General features: G+C 44.6%; 1 protein-coding gene across 1 annotated transcript; it reads left to right on the top strand.

Moving 5' to 3' along the window:
* The first annotated feature begins 7,120 nt into the window (after positions 1–7,120).
* On the top strand, positions 7,121–23,568 carry DELE1 (DAP3 binding cell death enhancer 1). Its single transcript, XM_075715755.1, has 11 exons — positions 7,121–7,251; positions 7,395–7,506; positions 7,736–7,856; positions 8,229–8,372; positions 14,969–15,024; positions 16,640–16,733; positions 17,452–17,594; positions 18,300–18,458; positions 19,375–19,467; positions 22,905–23,061; positions 23,312–23,568. Exons 1-11 carry the CDS (start codon positions 7,121–7,123, stop codon positions 23,566–23,568), a joined length of 1,467 nt encoding a protein of 488 aa, XP_075571870.1.
* Positions 23,569–25,060: the final 1,492 nt, after the last annotated feature.

Below are 25,060 nucleotides of genomic sequence, written 5' to 3'. Positions count from 1 at the left end.
TCAGTGGAGTCCCACGGGGATTAAGATCCATGGTGTTCGATGTGTTCAGAAGTGATCTGGAAAGTAGGTGGAATAGTGAAGAAGATTTCTGATAAAAATTAAATTAATTGGGACAATATTTACTACAAAAAACTTAAAGAGCTCATGACACTAGGCAGCCTCATGATAAAGTGGAAGATAAATTTCAGTCCTGACAAGTATAATCTGTCTATCCACGAAAAGCAACACTAACTTTACACACAGAGTGATGGGCTCTGAACTAGTTTGCACAATTCAGGAAATGCATCTTTATGTTATAATATCTAGTTCTATGAATATATCACCTCATTGCTCAATAGCAGTCAAAAAAAGAAAATCAAAAGTTCAGAATTCTTAGGAGAGAAAAGTATTTTCATACTTTGCCACTGTATGAATTGATGTTGCATCTGCTTCTCAAATACCAAGTGCCGTTCTGATACCCTCACCTAAAAAAAAAAAAAAAAAAAAAAAAACTGTAACAGAAAAAAGAAAAGATACTGCCAAACATGGTATGTGAAAAACAAAGATAGTATGCAGAAGCTGAATAGGAAGCGATCACTTGCCATTTGTCTTTCCCAATTGTACTGAGCAGGCCAGGTGCCAGAAAGGGGAGACGGACATCGTACAAGAGCTGTGTCGCATGCCTTTTTGGTCAGCTGCTGAAGCCTTCATATTCTGTCAGACAAGAATTTCAAGGGATGCGTGAGAATTCCTTTTTCAGGAAAAAATGTAAGGGGGAAAAGGAGGAACAAAAGACTGCTGTACTTGCAGTACTTTTTGTTTCCATTACTTCTAAATCATAATTCATTGGAGGTCTCCACTTCCTTTCCCATTTGCCCTCCCCACACTACACTTTCAGAATTAAAATAAATAAAAAACCACTTAGGCAGCATTTACTAACATCTGACTATGGCAATCCAGCCATGTTGCTTGCCAGCCTCTATAGTGATGCATTTTAACACAGCTCCTCTCACCTTTTCACATTTCTCTCATTTTTCAAACTCCTTTGAGCACTGTGGGTTCAGGTTGTTAACTCAGCTCCTTCAAGGACAGCACTACTTTTCATTCAGTTGTGCAGTGGCTAGTACCAGTTGGTCCCACACCTGATAACAGCCTTAAACTACTGGCGAGCTATTAATAATATGCAAGCAATCATTTTAATTGCAACCGGGTGTCTAGAATTTAGGAGCTGTATGAAGAGTTCCTTCTATCTAAAATATTATTGTCCCATTGTGCATTTTGGAGTTTAGCTCTCATTAAAAGTAATAGGGGGAAATAGTCTGTAGCAAACTGAATGTGTTTGTTTTCACAGTTCACCTCCTGCTCCTCTACATTAAAACACACTCTCACTCAGTGACAAGACCACAGCTGTTGCCATCTTTTCCTTACCTGCTGAGTGCAATATTTAGCTTGAGGGACACTGAAGTTTTCTGTTTGTCAGTTATCAGGTCAGTAACTCTCACCTTATCACTTCAGTTTGCATTCTGTTGATAAAACCTGTCAGCCTTCCTTGAGTGGTTCCTGGCCCTCAGAAGAAATCATATTAAATTGGCACAACCAAGTAAATCTGTAAGGGATGTGCTCCTGACTTACCAAAGGGAATGGGGGAGGGCTTGAATTTCTCTCCCTCTTCCTTCTTGCATGGCTCCAATGTCCAAATGCTTAGAGCTGTGTTGAAATCCTCCCTACGGATTCAGCAGTTCAAGTCAGCTCAGGTCTTTGAATATAGCCCAGAGGAGGTGTCCATGGAGCTGAAATTGATATGTTTAAGTGCAAGAGACAATAATAATTTCTTCAAGTACAAGCTAAAAATACCCAGAAGAAGGTGGAATTCATAATGGAGATCTTAAAGATCTGTGACATACCAGAGTCTGCACAAGGGTTTTAATGAGAGAGAAGCCAATTTAATTGGTCAGTGTGAGCAGATGCTTTGCTGGGTGAGTGGGCTATAATATCTCACATTCCCATTTAATGCCAGGAGCATCACTGCTGTGCTTAACATGGCTGCGACAAGCCCATGTCAGAGGAGTGCATCGTCAGAATCGGGAAGAACCTTGATAATCAACGTCTTCGCATTGTCAGATCACAGAGCCAAGCCACAAGGAGAAAGCACTAAAAAGAGGAGGCAAAAGCTGACAAAGGAACATTTCTAAAGGTAACTGCATGACTGACCATCTCCAGTTGTCATTTTGTTTAATTATTATGCCAGGCATGAAGCTAAAACAGCCCGTTAAGCTTTAAAGTCTGTTAATGCTGCATTAACAGGGAGTTGCTGAGTACCAGGGTTAAAATCTGCAGGCCTTCCCTGTGAAAACGCTTCTGGAGTGTATGTCACTGTTCATAGGAAACCCAGAAATAGCTTCCATGGACCATTCAATTATAGGCAATCACCACACAGCACTCTCTCTACTTGTGGCATGGCTCATCAATCAGGTTTTCTGTCACCATGTCTCTTCTCATAGCAGTCACCAGAAGGCTCTGAGCTCCTTCTGAACTCATGTGACATTTACTGTCAGGGGCTGTCAACACCAAAAGATTCTCACAGGGCCTCCGAGTTCATCACAAAGCAACAAGATATATCCCCAAAACGCACTCCCAGTTTCAGCTCTGGATTACAATGACTGACTGAGGGACTTTGCAGCATTCAGGGAAGAGTGAAATGGCAGTGCGAGCTACAGCTCATGTCCAAATACCTTCTCTTTCTTATTTTCTTCTTAGAAAAATACATCCACATTAAGAGAGGTTTTAGGCCCATGATTAAGACTTCATCAAAAATGTCCCTTATAAACTTATTAAGAGAAAGATGAGATTGTTTACTTTGAAATTTAGCCTTCCCATCTTTAGCATTGATCCTGCATTCAATGTCAGTTTAACAATACAGTGACCTAGTGAAAAAAATTTATAAAACTTAATAAATTGCAGTTGGCAGTATTGACAGAGTGTGTATTGCACATTTGCTTTTGTATGAACGTATTATAAGAAATCTAATAAAGTAAAACAAACACATTTTCTTTGTCTGTGAGCTGTGAAACTGGATCATCTGTAATTACAATGTTTCAAGTACACTTGGTCAAAGTCACATGGTGGGGTTTTTTAGCCATAAATTTCTAGCTAGAGGAAAAAAAAAACCTGCTGTATATCAAAGCTTACATGTTCCACTAAGTTACTTTGGTCAAGATGCAGAAGACGCAGATGAAAACCTAACTTAGCAGAAGACCACTACGAGATAAGAGGAAACAGCTCCAGCACCCAGGGAATAAAGTTCCAGTGGCAAATGTGCCTCAAAGAAATAATCAAGAACTTGGAAATCATCTGTCCTGGTTTTGGCTGGGATAGAGTTAATTTTCTTCCTAGTAGCTGGCATAGTGCTGTGGTTTGGATTTAGTAGGAGAAGAATGTTGATAACACACCAATGTTTTAGTTGTTGCTAAGTACTGCTTATGCTAGTCAAGGACTTTTCAGCTTCCCATGCTCTGCCAGGTGCACAAGAAGCTGGGAGGGGTCACAGCCAGAATAGTTGATGCAAACTGACCAAAGGGCTATTCCATACAATATGATGTCATCCTCAGTATATAAACTGGTGGGAGCTAGCTGGGGAACAGTGATCGCTGCTCAGGGACTGGCTGGGCATCGGTTGGCAGGTGGTGAGCAATTGCATTTTTTTCCCCTCCCTGGGTTTTGTTTCTTTCTCTCATTGTTCTCCTTTTCATTACAATTTTTATTACTATCATTATTACTATTATTATTATTATATTTTAATTATTAAGCTCTTCTGATCTCAACCCATGAGTGTTCTTACTTTTGCCCTTTTGATTCTCTCCCCCATCCCAGCAGGGGGAGGGAGGGTGAGCAAGCGGCTGTGTGGTATTTGGTTGCCACCTGGGGCTAAACCATGACAGGTATGTTGATTTAGCCTGGACTTTAAGGGAGGGACTGGCATTAATAAGTGTTTAAACCAATGAATAAAACAGTGTTTTCAATTACAAGGTTTTTAAAAGACCTCAGAATGTGTATGACCTCAGAATGTGTACAGCCTCCTAGAACTTTGATGTTTGTTTTTAACTTGCTTTCTACAACCAGTCTGGTTTCCTCTTTCCACCAAAATAAATACATTTCTTAAGGAGCACAGTACTTATTTCCCTAAGGAGCAAAGTATTTATTTTCCTAAAATTATTGTGTGATAACAAACACAGTTTTCTCAGCCCTTCTTGCACACTCTGTATGCTAGTACACTAATCACCATCATCTGAGCCCAACAGTCCAGGCAATTTTCCATCCAATTGATACTCCATTTACCCTATCCATACTTCACCAGTTTGGTAAGATGACACTATGGGAGACCATGTCAAAGGCCTTGCTAAAGTGAAGGTAAACAACACCCTCTGCTCTCCCCTTTTTCTCTGAGCCAGTCTCATCACAGAAGGCAATCAGGTTGGTTAGGCATGATTGCCCTTGTCAAATCCATGCTGGCTGTTCCCAATCATCTTCTTGTCCTCCACGTGCTTGAAAGAAAGTTTCCAGGAGAACTTGTGCCATCACCTCCCCAAGACTTAGGCTAAACAGAGTGTTTTAGAGTTGCCCAATCCTTCTTCTTACCTTTCTCAAATGCGTGTATGATGTTTGCCCTTTTTCAGTCATCAGAATCCTTTCCTGATTACTGTGACCTTTCAAAGTGGCCCTGCAACGACGTTGGTCAGTTCCCTCAGCACCCTTGTATGCATGGAACAAAATACCACCAACAACAGTCAGAAAAGCTGTAGCAAGACACTCTGCACGTGCAGCAATTCCTCATGGCTTCTCACCTCTTCCTTCTCTACATCCTTTCCACCCTCTGACTCCAAGTTGCAAGGACGCAAACTAGCTGAGCTGGAAAGACAAGAAGCAGCCCTCACGCAGCACGTGCTGTCCTCCTGCCTACATAGCTCAAGTCATTTCTCTCTACATTTACTCCTTCAGCCACGTTACTCCACACCGGCCTACATCTCTGATCTTTGCTACCTCAACCTTGTTCTTGTTCTGCACAGTCCCCTTCCTCATCTCTCAGAACCTCCCTCTCGTCTCATCTTCATTTGGCTATGTTCCTTCTCCAGAGGAAGAACACAAACACACAGCAACTGCACAACTGACATTGTTCAACTCCTGTGGCATCCTCACGATATGAATCAAAACAGATTAGCTCTGCTATTGACTTGCCGGTTGCAGAAAAGACAGAGAGTATCGCACACCAAATGGCTGGGGACTTGAAAGGAAACTAGGACTAACGGCATTAAAAATACAGTGATTAGCTGAGAAGATCTTGGATCAACCAATACCAACAAATGCAGTTTAAGTTTTTGGAGCATTAATTACTGATATCAACTTGATGTGCAAGAAAATTAAGGCAAGGTTATAGAGTGGAGAGGCTGATATTTCTCTTTCGCATGTAATTTTCATCCCCAAACAAACTGTAGTAGCTTAGGAAATACCAGTCTACTAATATGAGACAATTACAGACACATTTACTAAAACAGTCAACTAAATTACTTTGTAATTAAGGTATTAAGCCAAATTTGGGGTGAAAAGGATAAAGGATTTGTATCCCATATGACGCTACAAAAAAATAAAAGCTATGGAAAACCAAAAGAAATTCAGTAGTTTGAAGCAAGCGTTTAGGCTGATGAAAGAGAGCAATCTCCTGGAAAGCCACACTTGGAGCTAAACTTGCAGCCAGCCAAGCATAAAACGCGGATAATACTGAACAAGGACTACAAGTCTGTAACAGGAATTACCAGCAAACAGAAAACCATATTCTGGAAAGAGAGACAAACTGCCAGAATGACCAAGAATTTCTGTGCCTATGGAATGAAGAAATAAACATGAAAGTACACTGTTCAGCTGGAATGAGCACAGGGGCGGCAATGTTCATACTTCTGAAGGAAACCACTAGGGTAAGGGGAATATAAAGTGTATCTTTTTCTCACACTGGCATGCCACGCTCTCAGTTGGGAACTCTGCCATCTCCTGTTGCAACACTGTTGAAACAAACACAGAGACACAGAGCAGACAGAAGCCAAGAAGTCCTCTGTGAGCACCATCAATCACAAAATCAGGCTGACTGCCGACAACACGTGGATGCAGGTTCACACACAACCCAAACTGTAACTGCTATGAATGCATTTTTTACACATTTCCATTCACAAATATTTCGCATATGTACCCATTTCCAAATATAATTAATCACATCACTGGTTACAGGAAGATTAACCGACTTGAGTTTCTGATCACACCTAAAATTTTCTTGCTGTAAGTACTTTGCAGGATGCTGGTTTTTCTTGTCTAACCCATTGCAGTGCACTCAAATGTCCACCTACCCCACTGTTGCAGGCCTTTCTGGATCAGGAAAAGGCACAGTTTATTAGAGCATCACAGGCTCAGGTATACTTCAGCACTCCCCGCTAGTAATTTTGTCCCTACATTGTAAGTCCTCACCCCCAGGGCTCATCTCTGAGCTCAAGGATTCCTCACAGAAACCCCAGGCCTGCAGCACAACCACCTGCCCCCACCTGCTTTTGCTTTCCAAGGGGGATTTATCCCCCACAAGCTACAGGGGATCCCCAGGGACCCTCCCCAGGCCAGCCAGACCTACAAGGGACCCCCCCGGTCCTTCAGGGAAACCCCTCGGCACCAGCTGGGCCTACAAGGGACCCCGACCCACAAGGGGACCCCGGGGCCCACACGGACCCCTCCGGGCGCGGGGGCGACCCGGGCCTCCCTCAGCCCCGTCCCTCCCCCGCCCCACAGCACGGCCCTTCCCGTGACGCGGCGGGCGCCGCGCCGTCCCTGCGCTCCGCCGGGGGGGCGGGCCGGGTGCCGCTCTAGCTTCTCTCTATGGTATGGCGGCGCTCTATCCCTACCCGCCCGGAGGGCTCAGGCCACCTGAAACCATTCCTCGGCGCTTTGCCCGTGCGGGCTCCGCTCTCCCCGTAGCCCGGTGTGGGGGCCACCGCCACTGCCCCGCGGGAGGCCCGCCGGGACCAGCCGATCCCCTCGGCCCCTCCGTCCTCTCTATGGCCCAGGCCGCCGTCGCTTGGCAACGCGCCCTCTCTATGGTCCCGCGGGCGGGATGTGGCGGCTGCTGCTGGGCCGCGGCCTGGGCCGCTGCTGGCCGCCCCCCGCCCGCCCCGCCTGCGCCGCCGAGCCGCCCGACGGCCGCGGCCGCGGCCCCGGCCCCGGCCCCAGCCCCAGCCCCGAGCGGTGAGTGCGGCCCAGGCCCCCGGGCCGCCGCGCTGGCCTGCAGCGAGAGCGGGGTGTCGCCCCTGCTCTCGGGGCGCTGCTGGGGGCGGGGGCTGAAGGCTGATTTCGGGCTTCACTGTGTTGGTGTTTTCTCCTGGTTTTAGAGCGCCCGGTTGTCAGGATGGACAGCCCCGGGATGGCCGGGAGCGAGGAGGAAGGCAGCAGCCCCTGCCCGGCCTGGTGCCCCGCTACTCCGTGCTGGAGGCAGTCACCTGGGTGAGGAGCAGCAGGCAGGGCCGGGTGCCCCTGGCTGGGAGGGATGTCGCTAGAAGACCTTGGGGGTGTGAAAGGGCATGGGAGCAGTGGGCGCTGCGGGGTCCCCCAGGAAGGGGAGATGCGATGGGAGCGCTCCCTGAAACGGAGCTGTGGCCAAGCTGCCGAGTGGAAACGGGCCAGAAAGAGGGAGTAGGGCTGTTTTTCTTGACTTGTGTCTGCTTTTTTTTAGGGAGCACTCGGTGCGCTGCTTTTGCAGCTGATCAGACAGATCTCATGGCTGAGATCGCTGCCGGACACCAGGAGAGAGCACAGGTCTCTCTGGCTTGCTTCGTTGCCCTCTCAGCAGACAGGTTAGCAGCTCTGGTTTGTGAGAAGGGGTTGTGGGAGGCCCCGCCTGTCGACAGGGTTTCTGCCTCGTGATGTGTTAACTAAGACTGGAAGAGAGCTGTTGTGAGAAGCTGACAACTGGTTTTCAAGCTCTCTGGGGAGAGTGAGGGCTGGTATCTGTCAGGGGAATCTCACGGTTTCTTAACAATTTGGTGGAATCCCACTTTGCATCCCTTACCTTTGTTTTCTCTTCTGGACTCTGCTCCTGAACTTTCCTCCTGCTTGGCTTTATGGTCAGAGCAGAGAAGGATGCTGGGTAGATACACAGTTCGGTGTTGTCTCCTAAAGCAGACACTGCACAGCTAACGGGAACTGTTTTGCACTCTATATTTCAGTGGTGAGTGAAGCCTCAACCAGCTGTCCCAGTACGCAGCTGGGGTCCCACTTCCTGCAGAAAGGAAGTTCAGAGGTTGTACCAGAGAATTCATCCTCAGGCATCCTCTCAGGGCAAGGAGAGAGCCAGCCCTGGGCAGAAGTAGGTATGTGCAATGTGCTGCGGGGTAGGATACTTGTGGCAGAAGGACTTCTGAGTCTCTGAGCTTCCCCAAGGCAAAGCTAGGAGCCAAGAAGTGTATAGCCATTTATTGACCTTATTTGTTGAGGAGATAGGTTAGAGTGGAAAGACAGAACTTCAGAGAGATGAATCAGGAGTCCAGAGACAGGAGGAAAAAAGCTCCTGAAGGCAGGGAGGAGCCTGCACTGTAAGTGTGCCGGTAGCATCAGCTTTACCAATACTGGTCTGCCTAAGCGACGTCATTACAGCATCTAGTTTCTGTTCTTTTACTGTGGGCAGATGTTTGCAGCCGGAAGGATTCAGGTGAATAGTGCACCAGTGATCTGGGAGACTTGTGTACATGGTGTGAAACTAAAGGAATTATTTTCTTCCTGGAAGATGAGGATGTATATCCAAGTGCTTATGCTCTAGATAAGACAGTGGAAGGAGATATCAGACATTCTTATTAAAATGAGTTTTATAAAAATAAGAAGATGTACTTCAAAAAAATTTTAGTCTTATCCAGGAAAGCATGTCCAATGTGTTAAATTTAAAGTCATATCAAGGAAGATCAGATGAAGCCTACAACAGGGCTACTTACTAGATGTATAAACACTTCAGGAAAATTGTTAGAAGGGGGAAGCCTGCTGGAGCAGGTAGAAAGGGGGACAACATATGATTGTGGTATAGAAGAGGCAAATAAAAATTGATCCCATAGATGTTGACTAGATTATGTAAGGTGTTGCAGAAAAGGTCAGAGGGGTTCCCCATTCTTTGCTTTCTTCTGTGCTGATTTAAGCTACTGCCCATGACTGCTTATCAAACCCATCTCCTGCCAGAGGTTACCATTCCCATCAGTTGGCAAATGGAGCATTTTGTTTCCATGTCTCCTAATTAGCTCCAGGAAAACAGCCAGGTTAATTTACCTAAACTGCCAATTAGACTGTTTAACCCATCTGCTTTTGCCTGGAGCATATTAAGAAGCACTCAAACACACTGCGTCACTGGCAGATTACTGGACATGGACCTCTGGGAGAAGTGGTGGGGAATAAGTGGAGACAGTGATGCCTTCAGTTGGCACAGCTAAACATTCAGGAGTGAACGTGTGTCTGACAAACAGTTTCCTACTGAGAGTCAATAGGAGGAGCTTTTAGGCAAACTGATAAATTGAACTGTGACAAGTCACTAAGGCCACATGCTCTTTGTTCAGATGTTCTTCAGAAGCTATGGAATCGCTGAGCCTCTAATGATGATATGTAATCCAGTGCTTAAATCTGCTGTATGACCAGAAGAATGAACACTGACAAATTGGATGCTGGCTTTTAAAAAGGGTGGGTTGTTTGAGCCACAAAACTGCAAAAAAGGTACTTGTAAGTTGATAGAAACTGTTATAGAATAGAGATGTTGGATACCTGGATGAGCATGCTATATCAAAGAATCAAAGGTCTTGGAAGGATTTAGGAAGCCATTTCTCAGGCCAGCTTGCTCCATTGCAGAGACTTAAGAGAGTTGTAAATCTATTAAGAGTTCTTTGGAGAAGTCAACAAGCATGTGGAATAAGATTATCCAGCTTTTAGCTTTCTGAAAATCTTTCAGCCAGGACCTAAAAAAAAGCTATCTGGAGAAATAAAGCTGATGTGAACGAAGACGGAGAGGCTACTCTTGGGCTAGTAACTCCTTAAAATACAATAAACTGTTTTCACATTTGAGAGCTGTTACTGGTGGATTCCCCTAAGTCCTTTGTTGAAACCTGTTCTGTTCAGCAGTCAGCAGTGATTTGGAAAAAAGAGGTGATGAGTGAGGTGACAGAAGCAGCAAATGGTACAGAATTACTCAGGACAGTCAACTGTGAAAGTCACAGAAGAATATTGTAAAAGAACTAAAACCGGGATAATTCCAAGGTAGGTTAAATTAGTATATGCAGGGGAATGTAACTGTAAATGCATATACAGAATGAGGAGCGTCAAATTAATAATTATATCGCAGAGGGAATGTTTAAAGTCACCATGAATATGTCTTTGATAAGGTTAAGTCAGTGCTCAGCAGCAGTGAGGCCAATTAAATGTTAATTATTGTTAAGGAAGGAACCGAGGACAAGACAGTATTGTAGGTTTGTGTAAGTCTATGATGCAGCCACATCTTGAACACTCAAGGAAAAGACACTGTCTTAAAAACAGTAACAATAGTGGCATAGAAAAGGATGACAAGGAGAGAATTACATACAAATAGAGACTGACTCTTCAGCTTAAAAAAGAAGTGGTAGAGGGTGTGCTAGTGCTCTGTGAAACTAAAAGTGTTGAGGGAAGGTGAATAGGGACAATGTTTTTCATAATACACATGTTAATAGGTAGCACAGAAATGATCAGGTAGCGAGCTTGAAAAAAGGCAAAAGACAAGTACATGTTTAGCCAGTGCACAGGTAAATTGTGGAACTCATTGCTACAGACCAGAAGTATAAATGGGTTCCAAGAAGTGATTAGGTAAAATTAAACATTCTAATTAAACTTAATTGGTCCAGCTGAAACCTCCTGCTCAGAAGATCACAGAACAGCTGATTGCTGGAAAGTTCTGCCAGGAAAAGCATGACTTTATAATCCCTGTTCCTTACACAAGCATCTACAACTGTCAGTTGTCAGAGATAATATATGTCAGAAATAATTTGATTTTGCTCAGTACATAAGACCTCAGGTTACATTCTCACATTATGCTGTACATCCATTTTGTGGGAATTTATTGAGAAAAGTCAGGGTAAAGAGATTCAGTAATTTTCACTGAAGGGTCTGAAAAAATGCATAGTTTTGTAATGTGAGAAGTCCTGTGAATCTTTCTGTGGAAAGTTTTAAAGTGAAGCTTGGTGATGCTTTGGTGATACCTTTCTCTCAGAGTATGTTTTGCTTTCTACAGAAGGAGCTGCTTAAGGTTTAGGATTATTTTTTCTTCTGGTGTTTAGCTACCAAAAGGGAATGAGGCTGGCTAAATCAGAATGCAGCAAGAAGTTAGGGAGAGCAGAAGGAAGAGAAGGACAGACGTCTTGCAGATGATGCAGGGGAATCTGGTAGTAAAGTCTTGCCATTAGAGAACAGACCTCCAGAACTCAGAATGGAGCAGGATGTACCTTCACTTCTCCAGTTTACTGTTCCCAGCAACGGCAAAGGACCTTCTAGAGAGAATTCCACGTCCTCACCCTTTCTTTCAGTATTTCAGTTAATTTCCAGACTTGCTTGTGCTGGTCTACATGTACAGTGACAATCTGTTATTGCTGTCAGCTACTTTGTTACCTCAAGTGGCAAAGATCTTTGTGACTGATCCAAACACCCCAGCTTTGCAGATGAGCCATTCCCATTTTAAAATAACACAACATGATAGATTCTATTACTTTTGGTGTGTTTAAGAAGAAAACTTCAGGAAATGTATTTAAAAGTTCCGTTAAATAGCATTCTGGATATTACTATCAGCAAGTTCTCAGCTGCATGATTGCATCCAATTTTTTTTCATGCAATTCGTGCCTCACGCGAAGCTTTTTTGCCGAAAGTTAAAGGCACATAGTGAACGAGCAGGTGATTACAGCCAGTCTCAGTGTTACAGCAGCTGAATGCTGCCCTGGGGAGTTGTATTTTACCCCTAGCAGAACTGTAAAATTCATTATTTCAATTCTGAGATTACAGACATTTCAAAAGTGTGTTTTCATTTCAAAGCACAATGAAACCAATTGGAAACATTAAAATTTTCCATGAGGCAGAAATCCTGGATTTTGTCCAGCTCTTGTTGCGAATTCATTCTTGTGAAGCGTTTGGATGTTTTGGGATGAGCAATCTAGACTGTCTATGAGAAGATTATTAATTCCTCATTTGGAGCTAGCTTTGAGCAACATTTGATTATTACAGGATGAACAGTGGGGAAATACAGAATATTTATTAGCTGCTGAATGTGTGAGCATTGGGCATCCAGTACACTGAAAGCTGCAAGACTGCATGGAAAAAAGGATGCATAGTCATGTTACATCATAGCACGTGTTTGAAGAAGTAGGAATAAAGTTGCACAGAAAATTCAACCTGTGGTATTCCCAGCTTTTGTGTGCTTTGAACATACAACCTTAAGAATAATTTAACGTGGTTCTGTGTGTGCAATATAGCAAGGAATTTGTTCAAAGCCTGGTTCCTATGAAGTTCTGCTGAAGCTTGACCATCCTGTGGAAAATAAGAAACAAACAGTTGAGGTGAACCTGTATTACCTAATGATAGTCTGAAGGTTAATCTGAGCTGGTCGTCTCATTCTGCTGAAGTGGGATGGGATTTGCTGCCAGGGGGTGCTTTTATTTCTCCGTTTACTGCTGAAGGAACCTAAGCGTTGTTTTTAGATTGTGTGCCTGGTATTGAGGCAGCTGCTCTGAAACAGGCGAGTCTTAAAGATCATGATATCCCTGAAGAGTTTTGATTTGAGGCTTGCCCAGCCTCAAAGGTGAGTTCCAAGAGAATTCAATAATCTAGTCCTTCAGGAGATGGGACTGGGAGTCATGATCAGTTGATCCCTGTGTTTTCTTCCAAATGACCTTACGCTCTCTGGGAGTGGTAACTCTAATCTGGGGAGATTACTGGGATTTGGGTGAGGAGGGATTTCCAGTGGGAGAGGGGCATGAGACAGTTTTGCAGGCAGATAAAATTCAGAATTAGTTTCTGTTTATTTTTTGTGGGGTAATGGTTTGTACAAATTACAGCGTGTTTTCTCAGTAAATGACAAATCTCTGATTTAGGAGTAGATGTCTATGCCAAATGTAAAGTTTCTTAAAAGCCTGAATGTACTACTGTTGTTTAAACAAATAGTTGGGAGAATTTTTAATATAGACAATTTTTTTTCATGAGATTTGCTGTTGTATGTATGGCAAAAAAAACAAATTATATCATGAGGGAGATACCTGAACAAGAGATAGAGTCTTACAGTGAGAAAGATCAGGTAATTTTATGTCTGATCTGAAAATAAATGTAAAGCACAGCTAATAAATTTGCATATTGTATTACTTTTGATGGAATGATGAATAGAAATTGTTTGCCATAGTGATCTTGCCTGTTGGGTGAGTGGGGCTTGTTCAGATAAAAAAAATAAATTTTAATACAGCCAGAGGGGAATTATTTATCTGGTAATAATGAGACTGCAGCTGGAACATAGACCACAGCTTCGTGTGCATTGTAAGGTGGTGCAGGCACTGCAAGAAGCAATGCTGCCTATTGCACACTCATTTGTGCTGCTCTGCTGACACAAGTGCTTGTGTAGCCATATGGGGCCAGGAATCAAGGAATTGGGCCCCCAAAAGGACTGATTTTTTACTCGTATTAGCTCCCTGCTCTGCAGCCACACAGCTTGAGAGGGAGATGGGGAGACACGGGGAGGGCACAGCTAGTTCTTGCATTAGCAGCACTGGCTTGAAGTGATCCAGGCTTCAGCACCTGCTGTTAGGTGCCCAGTGGGATCCACCTGCTTATGGTGATTATGGTTAAAAATAATTGCCCTCAGTCAGCCCTCACCTGTTTGTCCTCTTTGCTGGAGGTCATCATCCTCTTAGAGTAGCTGGTGTAAATGCCTGTGTAATCACTTCCAGCACAAGTCTGTTAAGATCAAGGTGGCTTAGCTTTTGCTGTAGATATTTTCATTAGATAATTCTGATTGAAACTGGTCGGATAGTCACTGAGCATGTGGTTGTGCCAGCATATCTAAGAGGGCAGCGATGAGCAAGTGGGGTGCATTGGGGTGATAATCTAAGCCTGCATACAATGCAGCCAGAATAGCACATCTGATCATCCCCTTGCAGAAGCAGAACTGTACCCTGGAAAGAGATTACCTGGAAAAGGAGCTAGGGAGGCAAGGACCTAAGAGTGAGATTTCAGTGTGATGCCCTGGGCAATGCGAATAGGAGCACAGTGCTGATACATGCAAACTAGGCAGTTACGGGTTTGAATAAGGAGGCGATTTTACCCTTCCTGTGACACTGGTGAGAGGGTCTGCACTTAAGTAACAGTGTTGAAAATTCAGGAATAGTGGCAAAAAGTCATAAAATTAATCAGCTCAGGCAGAAAAGTACTTCATTTGAAAGACATGAACAGCACAGTCTGTTTAGAATCACAGACAAGAATCAAGAGGGGTTGATTAGTCGTATCAGGACTTTCAAAAGGAGAACGGGCTTTTTACTAAAGAGAGAAAAAGCCTAGAAGAGCCAGCGCCTGGGAGCAGAAACCAGATGTATTTTAATTTGAAATGAAGCACAAAGGTTTAAAGCAGCTGGAACAAACAAGTTGCTGGAACAAACTTTCAGAAGCAGCAGGAGATTCTCTACCTTTTGGTGACTGGGGGCCTTTCTGGAGGAGGTGCATTAGCCAGCTACAGATTACAGGACTGTATTCATGTGGCACTTGGTTGCTTTTGATACAAAGGTCAGATTGGTCAGTGTTCCTTCTGTTCTTAACGTCCCTGACTGGGCGGGCAATCGGTCCTCTAGGTAAGAGCTGTGGAGTAGAGAGGGTGGGAAGAAGAGGAAGAGACAAAGATACAGCATTGCGTAACCCTGCTTTTTTTTTTTTTTTTTTCATGTAGGAGAGTTCCAAATCCATGAGGCCTCCAGCTTGGAGCCAGTTCTCTGCAGTGCAAAGGTATGCTTTCATTTTTCACACCCTCTGTCTGCACTTGAGGCCCCTTGCCTACAGGAAGACATCTCAATGCAACCCCAAGCAGAGCCTGAGCAATCCAGTCACACACAAAACTGTTTTCTGCCCTGCACAGCTGGAAGCCAGGAGAGAGATGTGATATGCTGCCCTCTGCTTTAGCCAGAGCAAAGTTCCAGGAGCTACAAACTGGCATCCCCATCCTTTAAGGTGTCTGTGTAACAGGGGTGCTACTAGAGAAGCACCAAAAGAAAATGTCAAGCCCCCCCAAAACAAACAAAAAAAACCCCTATCCAGTAGCCCTAGTCTGTTCTTGTGTATTTGCATTTTTATGCAATCTTTCACTAGGTGATTACATGCTGTTGCTATTTTGGTTTTTACCAGACAACCCATGACTGGAGAAAGTGGTATCACTCCTCCTAAAGCTGCAAATCAGGACTGGCTCTTGTCCGTTATAGAGAGGAAGACACTTTGGGCTTGAAAAGGGTGCATCAGCTTGAGAGTCACAAGGCCGTAAATTATATTATTGTTCTTGTTGTGATTAAGCCTGCTAATTCCTTGCAATTCACAGTCTTAGGTGCAGACAATTTGCCATTTTAAAAATCAGTCAGCTGAGTAATTGCTCAAGGGCAGTGTGAACAGAGTGGAGATAAATTCAGTATTTAAGAGTGGGATCCTCTCTTTGACGTGGAAGTGACTTCTGCTCCCCTACCAGAAAGGTGTTTACTTGGGTTGCCAAGGGGGTGAGTGTCAAGCTCCCCATCCTAGGAGGTACCACTTCTGCAGGGCCCATAGGGAGAGTCTCTAGCTCATACGTAGGTCGTGGGGCAGGTCCTAGGAGGCTCTTGGGAGAGGAGGGGAGTTGGTCCATGTCTTGTCCTCTTGTGAGCAGCTCTGAGTACTGGCTGTGCAGTAAAGCTGTTGGGTGGCAAGGGGCATTTTTGCTCCATGGGTTCCCCGAGTGCCAAGGCATCTCAGCTCATGTGCACTGCTGCCACTCGATGGCACTAAATTTGTGTGCAAGCTTGGAAGCTAAACCTGCAGGCCAGGCTAATCCTCCTCCCACCTCCCAGAGCTGTGGTAAAGTAAAAAATACTGTTCATTCCTGAAAAAGAAAAGACATTGTCTCTGCTGTGCAGGATTTTATGAGGAGTGTACAGTGTTCAGTAAGCTGACAGTGTGGGCTCATCTTGAATTGTGTAAAGCATACACAAACATGTCAGTGCATGTTTGGCAGAAAGACTGTTTGTGCTGTTGACGTGATGCGGGAGGGTGAACAAGGGCTAATATTACTTTTGAAGGGAGCAGTTATGAGTGGTATCAGGTATTTGCTAAATTCTGAAACGTCTGATGATGTCCAAGAGGCTAAACCAGGCTCCCTGGCCAGAGGGGAGGCCAGCAATGTCCATACAGCTTCCCTAATTAGATGGCTGTGTAGGACAGGGAGGGGTTTTTTTGTGGACACATGACACCAGATTACATCACCCTCTTGATAACTAGAGTACAGTACCAATGTGTCTCACTGCTCAGTTTCCAAGAAAGAATCTCCTATAGGGTTTGTATGTTTTTGCTGTCTTAATAGCTTTCTTCTTTAACTCCTCAGGGTGACCCAGCTCAGCGAGGGCATTTAGAGGAAGCTGCTTTCCAGTTGCAGCAGATTTTCCGGATTGACATTTCCATTGCATTGAATATCCTCGGTAATGCGGACTTGGATTTGTTTTGTCCTTAAACCACACATTTCTGTTTTTGGAGGACCTCCAAATTGTTGCAGGTCTTGTGTGAAGACAGAGATGGCATGTACCCAAGCTGAAGCCTCCTTTCAGCAATTTCAACTGTGCTTTGAGAGATTGATTGCCCTTTGTCCCATCCTGCCACCTGATTTATATCAGCATATTTAAATCCAGGCTTGGTTGAAGCCTGTACTGTTGTCTTGACATCTGTAGTTGGAAATTAAGCCATCTCTGTCTTTTCTGCAATACAAACTGTTATATCCTTGTATCCTTTTTCATTGTCTGAGATCTCAGTCTTCCTGGCAAGCTGAAAAAACAATTGCAGAATTGCAACTCTAAGACGAGCTGAAGGAAGATGCAATGATCTAAGAAAAAATTCCCTGTCCTATATACATCACTGGTCGCAGCACTGAAAAAGCAAGCCGCTTCTGTGCAAACCATACGTTGTGTTAGCCCATGATACTTCTTTGCAATGAGACTAGAAAAATCCCTAAAATGCACTGTTGCCGTTTTTCCTATAGAAACTTTGGTCCTCTGGAATGAGGGGTGGTGAGCCAGCCAGAAGTGGACCAGAGCACTTGGCATGGGCCAAGGAAGGCCCAGTAGCTGTGGGGGAGGTTGCTGCATTTGAGGCTGCATTCTGTCCATTTTCTTTTCCCCTGTTTTTATGTTGTGTTCTTCTCAGGGATTGAAAGTATGAGAGCGGGCCGTTACAGGATAGCCTACACCTGCTTCAAACTGGCAGCAGACCGAGGCTACAGCAAAGCCCAGTTCAATGTGGGTCTGTGTTACGAGCATGGCAGAGGCACAGAAAAAGACTTGGAAAAGGTATCCACAGCCCGTAGGGTTGTCTGTGTGTGGCACAGACCAGGAGAATGGTCTTCGGGTGCACAGGCACTTTTCTCCTTTTGCACAGGTGTGACAGCCTCTGAAGTCTCATTAGAAAATGCTGGAAATAATATAATGCTCCTGAAATCTCCTTTCTCTTAGCTTCTGAGGCCTTCTAGGTACACAGGCTGTGCCACTAGCACCCATGAGAGTAACAAGGAGAAACCTGTCATGTTACTGTATTTAAAACACCACTGCACATCCGAGGGCTTCTTTACATCTCAAGCCATCCAGTTTGGCTACCTTAACTACAGCCTGCCACCTAGTGCGTGCTAGTCATAGTCAGCATCTTCTATAGCTGGAAAGATCTGCAAAGGCGGCTTGTTTCGAGTAATTGTGCAGATCCCCGTTGGCACAAAGTAAGCTTTGGTATTGTTGGCCCAGTGCCACCCCCTTCAACACAGTGAGTTTTGACTAGAGAAGGCAGGGTGGTTAGAGGGCTCTTGTATAGTTGCAGTCCACTGTCTCACTTAAACAATCTCACGTTCTTCAGCGGGGAGGTGTGGGAGAGCTGCTGGGGTAAGCGTGTACAGCTTATGATAGATCTAGACAGAGAGGTTAAGCTTGTCCTGGCCAGAGGGGAGTCATGTCATGTTTGAGGGCATGTGTTACCTGATTCACACAAGCATGTTTCTCTTTTTCCAGGCAGCTTTTTATTACTACCGTGCGGCCAGCAGCTGTCACCCCATGGCACAGTACCGCTACGCTAGATACCTCTTATGCCACAGACCTGAAAATGAATGGGACAGGCATCAGAAGGCAGTGACTTTCCTGGAGCAAGCAGCAATGGCCGGGATTACAGAGGTTAGTGTCCACAGCATGGGAGTTCATAGGAGAGAGCTGGCAGAGAACCCTGTCTAAAGGATTTGAACCACAAGACATCCTAGAAAGCAGCATCTGTGGGACTGGAAGCAAAGTTCTTCCAACATACTTATACTCCTGACAGTGTATGGGAGACAGCCCTGCCTGCACATGGGAGGCAACTAGGTACCCACTGTGTCAGCAGTGTTGGTTGTCTGTTTTGGTGTTGGGCTTTTTAATGTGGCTCTTAGATTAGATGACTAGATTAGACCAGTGACTTAGGAAAACTGACCTACAGTTGAAAATGTAGCTCTGTGTTTCATCTCCTCTCAATTCCGAGAGTACAGGTCATTTCGGTGGAAGAACTTCCATGAGATGCTTGGAGTAAGAACAGATCCTCATATTGTATCTGTGACTTTTCAAGATGATTCATCCACATGGATCTGTGTACCCTGCCCTCCTTTCCCACTCTTTAGGAGATGCATTTAGGCATGTGCCATCTTGTGTTGTGAATGCCAGTTGTTCTGGCAGTGACTGTATCTCATGTAGCATGCTGTTCCAGGAGGTGCATCTGCTGTATCTTACGGACAGCTCACAAGTAGGAGCCATTCTCTGGTCTGACTTCCACAGTGCAGTTTGAAATGATATTCTGGGTCCTACGGTGTTAGTATGGTGATGTTACTGCTTGTATAGTGGAGTTCTCTAGATCGAACATGATTTTTCATGTTTAGCATGTCAGACTGATTTTTTTCTAGGACAGCCCCCCTTCTGTCAACAGGCTCTGCAGCAAGCAGGGTACTTCGCACACCCATCTTGCAGCAGTAACCCTGGCATTTGAACAACTTGCAAAATTAGTAAAGAACTGGAGTAATTAATGGGGAAAATCCTGGCTGATTTCTATTGCATCATTTTGTTGCAGGCTCAGGCTTTTCTTGGAGTGTTCTACATGAGAGGCCTTCAACCTAAGGAAAAGAGAGGTCTGAAGTACCTGCTGCTGGCAGCAAAGAATGGTGTAAGTAATCCCTTTGCAAGCTACGACCGTTCTCAGTTTGGGATCATTGCAGGTTACAGGTGGCAGATTTTAGGGCTTCTGGGAAATGGGAGTGAGCATCCTTCCTCCAGAGGGACAGAGTGGAGCCTTGGAGCATCTTGGAGAGGAAACAGGCCCTGAGGTGCAGACCATACAAAAAATGAATGTAGAAACAGCCCTATTGGGTTGGAGTAGTTCTTACAGCACCAGTGCTTGTATTCATCTCGCATAATTTTACAGATTTCCCATTATGGAGCATCTACACCCTCTTCAGTCAAACTCTTTCACTACTGTATCATTTTGAGAACTTTGTTGTGTCTATCTTTAATCTGTTCTTCAAAATTGGCCCATTATTTCTTGCCTTCTATAGAGAGGATGAAAAGACTATTTCTGTTTTCCTTGTATGGACCTTTCATGTACTTAAATACTTGAATCTCCATTCAGCCTTCCCCCGTTGTTGCAGTTTCTCTTCACACGTCATGTTGTCTAGATCCCCAACAATTTTCTTGCTTGCTGTTGAACTTTCTCCAAGTGACACAGGCTTTTTTTTTTTTTTTTTTAAGGGCAGTGCCACAGTCTCAGCATACTACTGCTCCTGAACCCTTACCAGCACTTAGATGAGTAGAAGTATGACATCCCATGTCTTGCAGCCAGGTTTCTGCATCCCACAGTTCTGTTTCTTTACAATGTTGTGACATTGTTCACTCATTTTCAGCTTGCACTGCATTGTAATAGCTAGTTTTTTCTGAAGAACTTGTTCATTTTAACTTCAGTTCTCACAGCTTTTGTGTAATGGAGAATAATGAATAGCTATTCCCTCTTCTTCTGGCTAATACTTCCAATTCTGTTGCCCTTTAGTATGTCCTCTCTGAGTCATTTTTTTTGCAGGCTGCAGAGCGCTAGTTTAGTTTGTCTCTCCATGTAGTTAAGCTGTTCTGTTTTGCTTGTCAGTCTTCTCTCTATTTTTCTAATTCTCCTTTGACCATTTTGAGATGCTTGGACTAAAAGTGGACTCAGGATGGAGGCATGCCAGGGATCTGACATAATAAGATCCTCTGCTTTGTTCTGTATACCTTTCCAATAATTCCTAATATTGTTTGCCCTTTTGCCTGCCACTGAGCGGTGACTTGACGGTTTCAGGGAACCATCACAGTGACCCACAAATTTCTTTCTATAAGCACTACTTTGCATTTGTCAACACTAAGTTTCTTCTGTGATTGTGTTACCCACTCTTAGTCCTGCAAGATCTTCTCTAACTAATTCTTTACAGTAAATTTGATCACTCTAAATGACACTACATGATTTGCAAACTTTACCTCTTCAGTTTTCACCCACTTTTAAGAATGCAGACACTGTCAGATCACTGGTGAGACTAGACCTGACTAGCCCTAGCAGCTCAGACATCATGTTCATGATGGTTTATATAGTATTTAATTCCAAATCTGCTAAAGATCTCTCATAAGCTGCATCACTGACTCCTTTCTTCCAGCCTGATGTCAGGTGCATATGCTGCACAATATAACAATGAATCATCTCAATAAATAGGTGATTGTCATTTACTGAATGCCTAGTAAGTCCTTAACAATGGAAAATCTAGCAGGTAACTATAGGTCCCAGGGGTACCCCCCAGTAGATCTGTGTTGTGCATGTTTTGGTCACAGCCATGACAGTTCACAGAAACCAATCATCTTTTCCCATCTCTGCTTCCCAATGGATGCTGGCTGCAGATGTACCACAGCCTCATCCTTGGTGGCAGGCTTGTGCACAGGCTCCCTGGGATGTAACCCCACACATCCTGCTGGGAGAAGTGCTCCATGAGGATGTTTTTTTCCCATTACCCTGGAGTATGAATTTATGTTTAGTTGGTTAAAATACTGCTGTATATGGGTGAAGCAAGGACAGCACCATTTAGCTGCAATTCCAAAAAAGGGAAAACAGGCACAAAAAGTCATGGGTTCAGTGCTTCTCTCTCAGGTTGTTGCTCTGCGCTAGAGCCAAGGGGGTAAACTCTGGCAAGTGTTCTTCCAAATACAACAATGCTTCAGAGAACTGCATTTTACTTCAGTTACCACTTTTTAATCCTCCTCATTTTATGCGTGCAACCTAAAGAGTGTTGTTGGAGAACTGAGTCTGACCTTCAGATTTCAAAGTATATCGCAGTTACTTATGCCAGGCTAATTTGGGGATCTCTTCTCCTTGTGGTCTTGTCTTTGAGGTGTTCATCATATGAGAGGCGGCTAGTGGAGTACTTCATACTTTTTTAACTCTGTCTCATGTCACATCTGAAGTGTCAATCCTTCAACATGTTTATTTCATCTCTGAAGAAGTTTATTGCTGTCATGAACTGAGACTTGCAACATTTTGCAAAGCACCCGCTCACGGAGTTCTTTGGTTTCCTCTACCAGCTACATCCCAGACAGCAATACTTGCAATATGTTCTTTTCTTGTGGCTTCATTAAAACTTGCTACTTACTTCCTTTTTTTCTTTTTTTTTTTCTTCTTTTCTTTTTTGCAAAGCATTGTTTAGATCATGTTTCTGGCAGTCATACTCATCAAGTTATGTTGCTGGCATTTTTGCTGGAAAAGGTCTGTGTGACCACTAGCCCATGCTGTCTTTTCCATGTCTTCAGGACTGTCGCCTTGCTTTCTTGCTACCTATGACATCCTTTGCCTCCTATTGGACCTCAAAGATAAAGTGCACAGTTGACATGTAAACATATCACGGGTTCGGAGTTGGCTTCACTGACCCACCTGCCGTGACATTCTCTACTTTTTAGTTCATTCTCAGCAGTTACGTATGTCTGAGTAGTTTAGGTGCTTTTTCTCTAGTGCTTATTTGCTTGACTTCATTTCTGCTGCTTGACATTTCTTCTGGAATATAATTGGGTGGGGTGAGCAAGATAGTCATGCACTGTTGTGTTGAAGGCCTGATGGCCTGATGCTGCCAAGAATCTTCCAACCCTTGGCAAGCAAGTACCTCTCTGGCATTTGTTATGTTTTTACAAGACTTTGCGTGAACTGTAGTAGGGCAGTCCACAGGGTGTGCTCAGAGTTTGCGTGTGATCAGGGTGTGGGTGCAGTCAAGGCTGCCCAAGTCATCTTAGCTCTGACCCCTGAGACAATCGGGATGCTCTGCAGAGACAGCTCTTCCTTTGTTCCTGTGACACAGACCTAGATGTTGAAGGGAAATCAGTGAATTTAATTGGAAAGGGATAGGAAAGAGCGGAGTCAGAGATAGCTGGTAAGAAATTCTGCTTAACTATGTGCTCGGAGAAGGGACTAAATTACTGAATATATGGTCTGAGGGATAGAGGAGTAAACTTTAAAGAAGGTGTTAAAGACTCTCTGTTCTCCTTTTCTGTGCTGTTGTCACTTCTCCATCGTGTGGGGCTGACTGCTGTGCTTTCTCCTGTGGCTAGGATGCCCAAAGCAGGTATCACGTGGGTGTTTGCTATGAGAAGGGCCTTGGAGTGCAGCAGAACCTGGCAGAAGCGATGAGACACTACCAACAGTCAGCTGCTGCAGGGAACAGGAAATCCCGGGAGAGACTGCGAGTGTTAGAAGAGGAGGTGGAAGGTACCACGGGCAGTGGGGGAAGAGGGTGTGTGGGACTGCATCATGTAGTGACCCCATAAAAGCAGGGCCCATATTGCCAGAGGAAGGGTAGCACAGGGCCATGGCAAAAAGGAGCCCTTTTTACTGAAGGGAGCAATTTTCCTTTTCAGTTCTTTCCGCTTCTTACCAGCTATTTCCAGTCGAGCTGAAGTGGAGAAGCCATTCCCATATCATGATGCATCTTTAATATCTTGTTTTAATGTACTTTCAGATGTGCGAACAAAACATCCATTCCCTTCCAGAATAAGAGCCTCTTCCTCTAGCCCCTGTTTCTGGGCTATTGAGCGTGTGCCTGCAGGCCTCCACACTGCCCCGCCAAGACAATCTGCACTCACCCTGCCCCACTCTTGGAGTGCAGATGGACTCCACATGATGATGCTTGGTGGTGCAGGATGGAGCCATGCCCTCGGAAACATGGCGACACCACTGGAACTGCAGTGCTTGGAGCCCCACCACTGCTGTTATTAGAGCAGTCGGTAAGTGAAACAAGCATGCAGAAGGGAAGGCAGCCCTTCTTGGTCTGCATGGGGCTGGAAGCAGGCTAGCAGTGAGTAGAAAGAGAAAGCTTTCTGTTAATAGAACAGGAGCCATTTTTAAATACAGCGGTTTTGAGAATAAACCTTGTGATATCTCCTATGCCACCATGTCATCTGGCCCTCTACCTTCCAATACAAGGACCTTTCTTATGCTCCTACATTTCCATATAGAGCTACGTATAGACTCCCACCATGCCATGGTGATGATTTGGGGCTATAATTCCAGTACCCCTGCACATCTTGCACACGGTTGCCCAGGGATGTTTACAAGCCACCATGTGGTGATGTTGGCAGCTAACTCCATGATGGGCCTGGCCTGCACCCTCTGAGGCAATTTGATCTCACTTCAAGGCTAGCTGTTCCCACAGTGGTTCTGCTACCAGCACAATTTGGACTTGTCTCTATAATGCCACTGTGGCACTTTAATCTGCTTTCAAACCTGTGCAAGCAAGAGAGTGAATTCTGATTATTAGGACACAGGTTTTTGTGGGATGTGGCTTATGGATCCACCGGTACTGGTGAAAGTAATGGCTGTCCTCAGCCATCATGCACTGTTGTCAGTGCCCTTCGGTCCCCAATTATTCCTTCAGCTCTGGCAGTGAGCTGCTCCCATGGGTACACCCCTTTGAGTCACATTGAGCAAGGTTTTCTTCAAAATTTATACTGTACATATTTGCTAAGCACACCAGCTCGTTTTCACTGAAGTGGATAAAGGATGCTCCCAGCGGGCAGTAACCACTGTCAGGCAGACAGCGGCAAGCAGCTGGTACGATAATTTCTTCCACTGGGGCAGCGGAAGAAGACATTTGTCCACACCAGTTTAAACTGGTTCAAGGGCATCTGTACAAACTGTCCAGTTTCCTGTAGCCATGGTGCTCTGGTGCTTTGTGTATATCAGGCTCTGAAAAACAAAGGCAATGGCCCCATCCTGAACTTGCTATGGTCTCCATTCAGCAAGGGAGGGGCACAGCCAGAGCTCAACACATCTGATTGTTCTTCTAGTCTGGTCTCTCTTTCTGCTCAGACCAAACTTTCTTAGACCATTTCCTTTATCAAGCAGGATACAATTAGCAGGAAATTCCTCGGGTGGATTTCCTATTCTGTGATAATCCACAGTATGCTTACGCATTGGTCAAGACAGGACGGGGGTAAGGGTTGGGGGCGGGGGGGGGTGTTGAGAGCAGTTTGCAGAATCAGGAAATTGAACTGAGAGAGGAATTTGTCTCCTTTTTAATTTTCTTATTATAATGTATTTTTGTGTAAAGTTTGTCCTTTGACAGGCACATCAACGTAACTTTTCAGAGGAAGATGTGAGCTTGTGTCGTGTGTTTTCCTCTGTGTGTGTTCCCAAGATGCAAAGGAATCCCGTAGGGCTGCATCTCCTCACAGTCACCGATATGCCTCCCTAGTGGTTTGCACAGCTG

This window comes from Pelecanus crispus, chromosome 8 (genome assembly GCF_030463565.1).
Source record: "Pelecanus crispus isolate bPelCri1 chromosome 8, bPelCri1.pri, whole genome shotgun sequence".
Lineage (NCBI taxonomy): Eukaryota > Metazoa > Chordata > Aves > Pelecaniformes > Pelecanidae > Pelecanus > Pelecanus crispus.
Note: the sequence above shows the minus strand (reverse complement) of the source record. Positions and strands in the feature narration are given on the sequence as shown.

Coding starts and splice junctions, on each gene's coding strand:
- DELE1 (XM_075715755.1), top strand. CDS start 7,121: ATGTGGCGGCTGCTGCTGGGCCGCGGCCTGGGCCGCTGCTGGCCGCCC. Junction 7,252..7,394: donor CCCAGCCCCAGCCCCGAGCG/GTGAGTGCGGCC, acceptor TCCTGGTTTTAG/AGCGCCCGGTTGTCAGGATG. Junction 15,025..16,639: donor CAGTTCTCTGCAGTGCAAAG/GTATGCTTTCAT, acceptor TTAACTCCTCAG/GGTGACCCAGCTCAGCGAGG.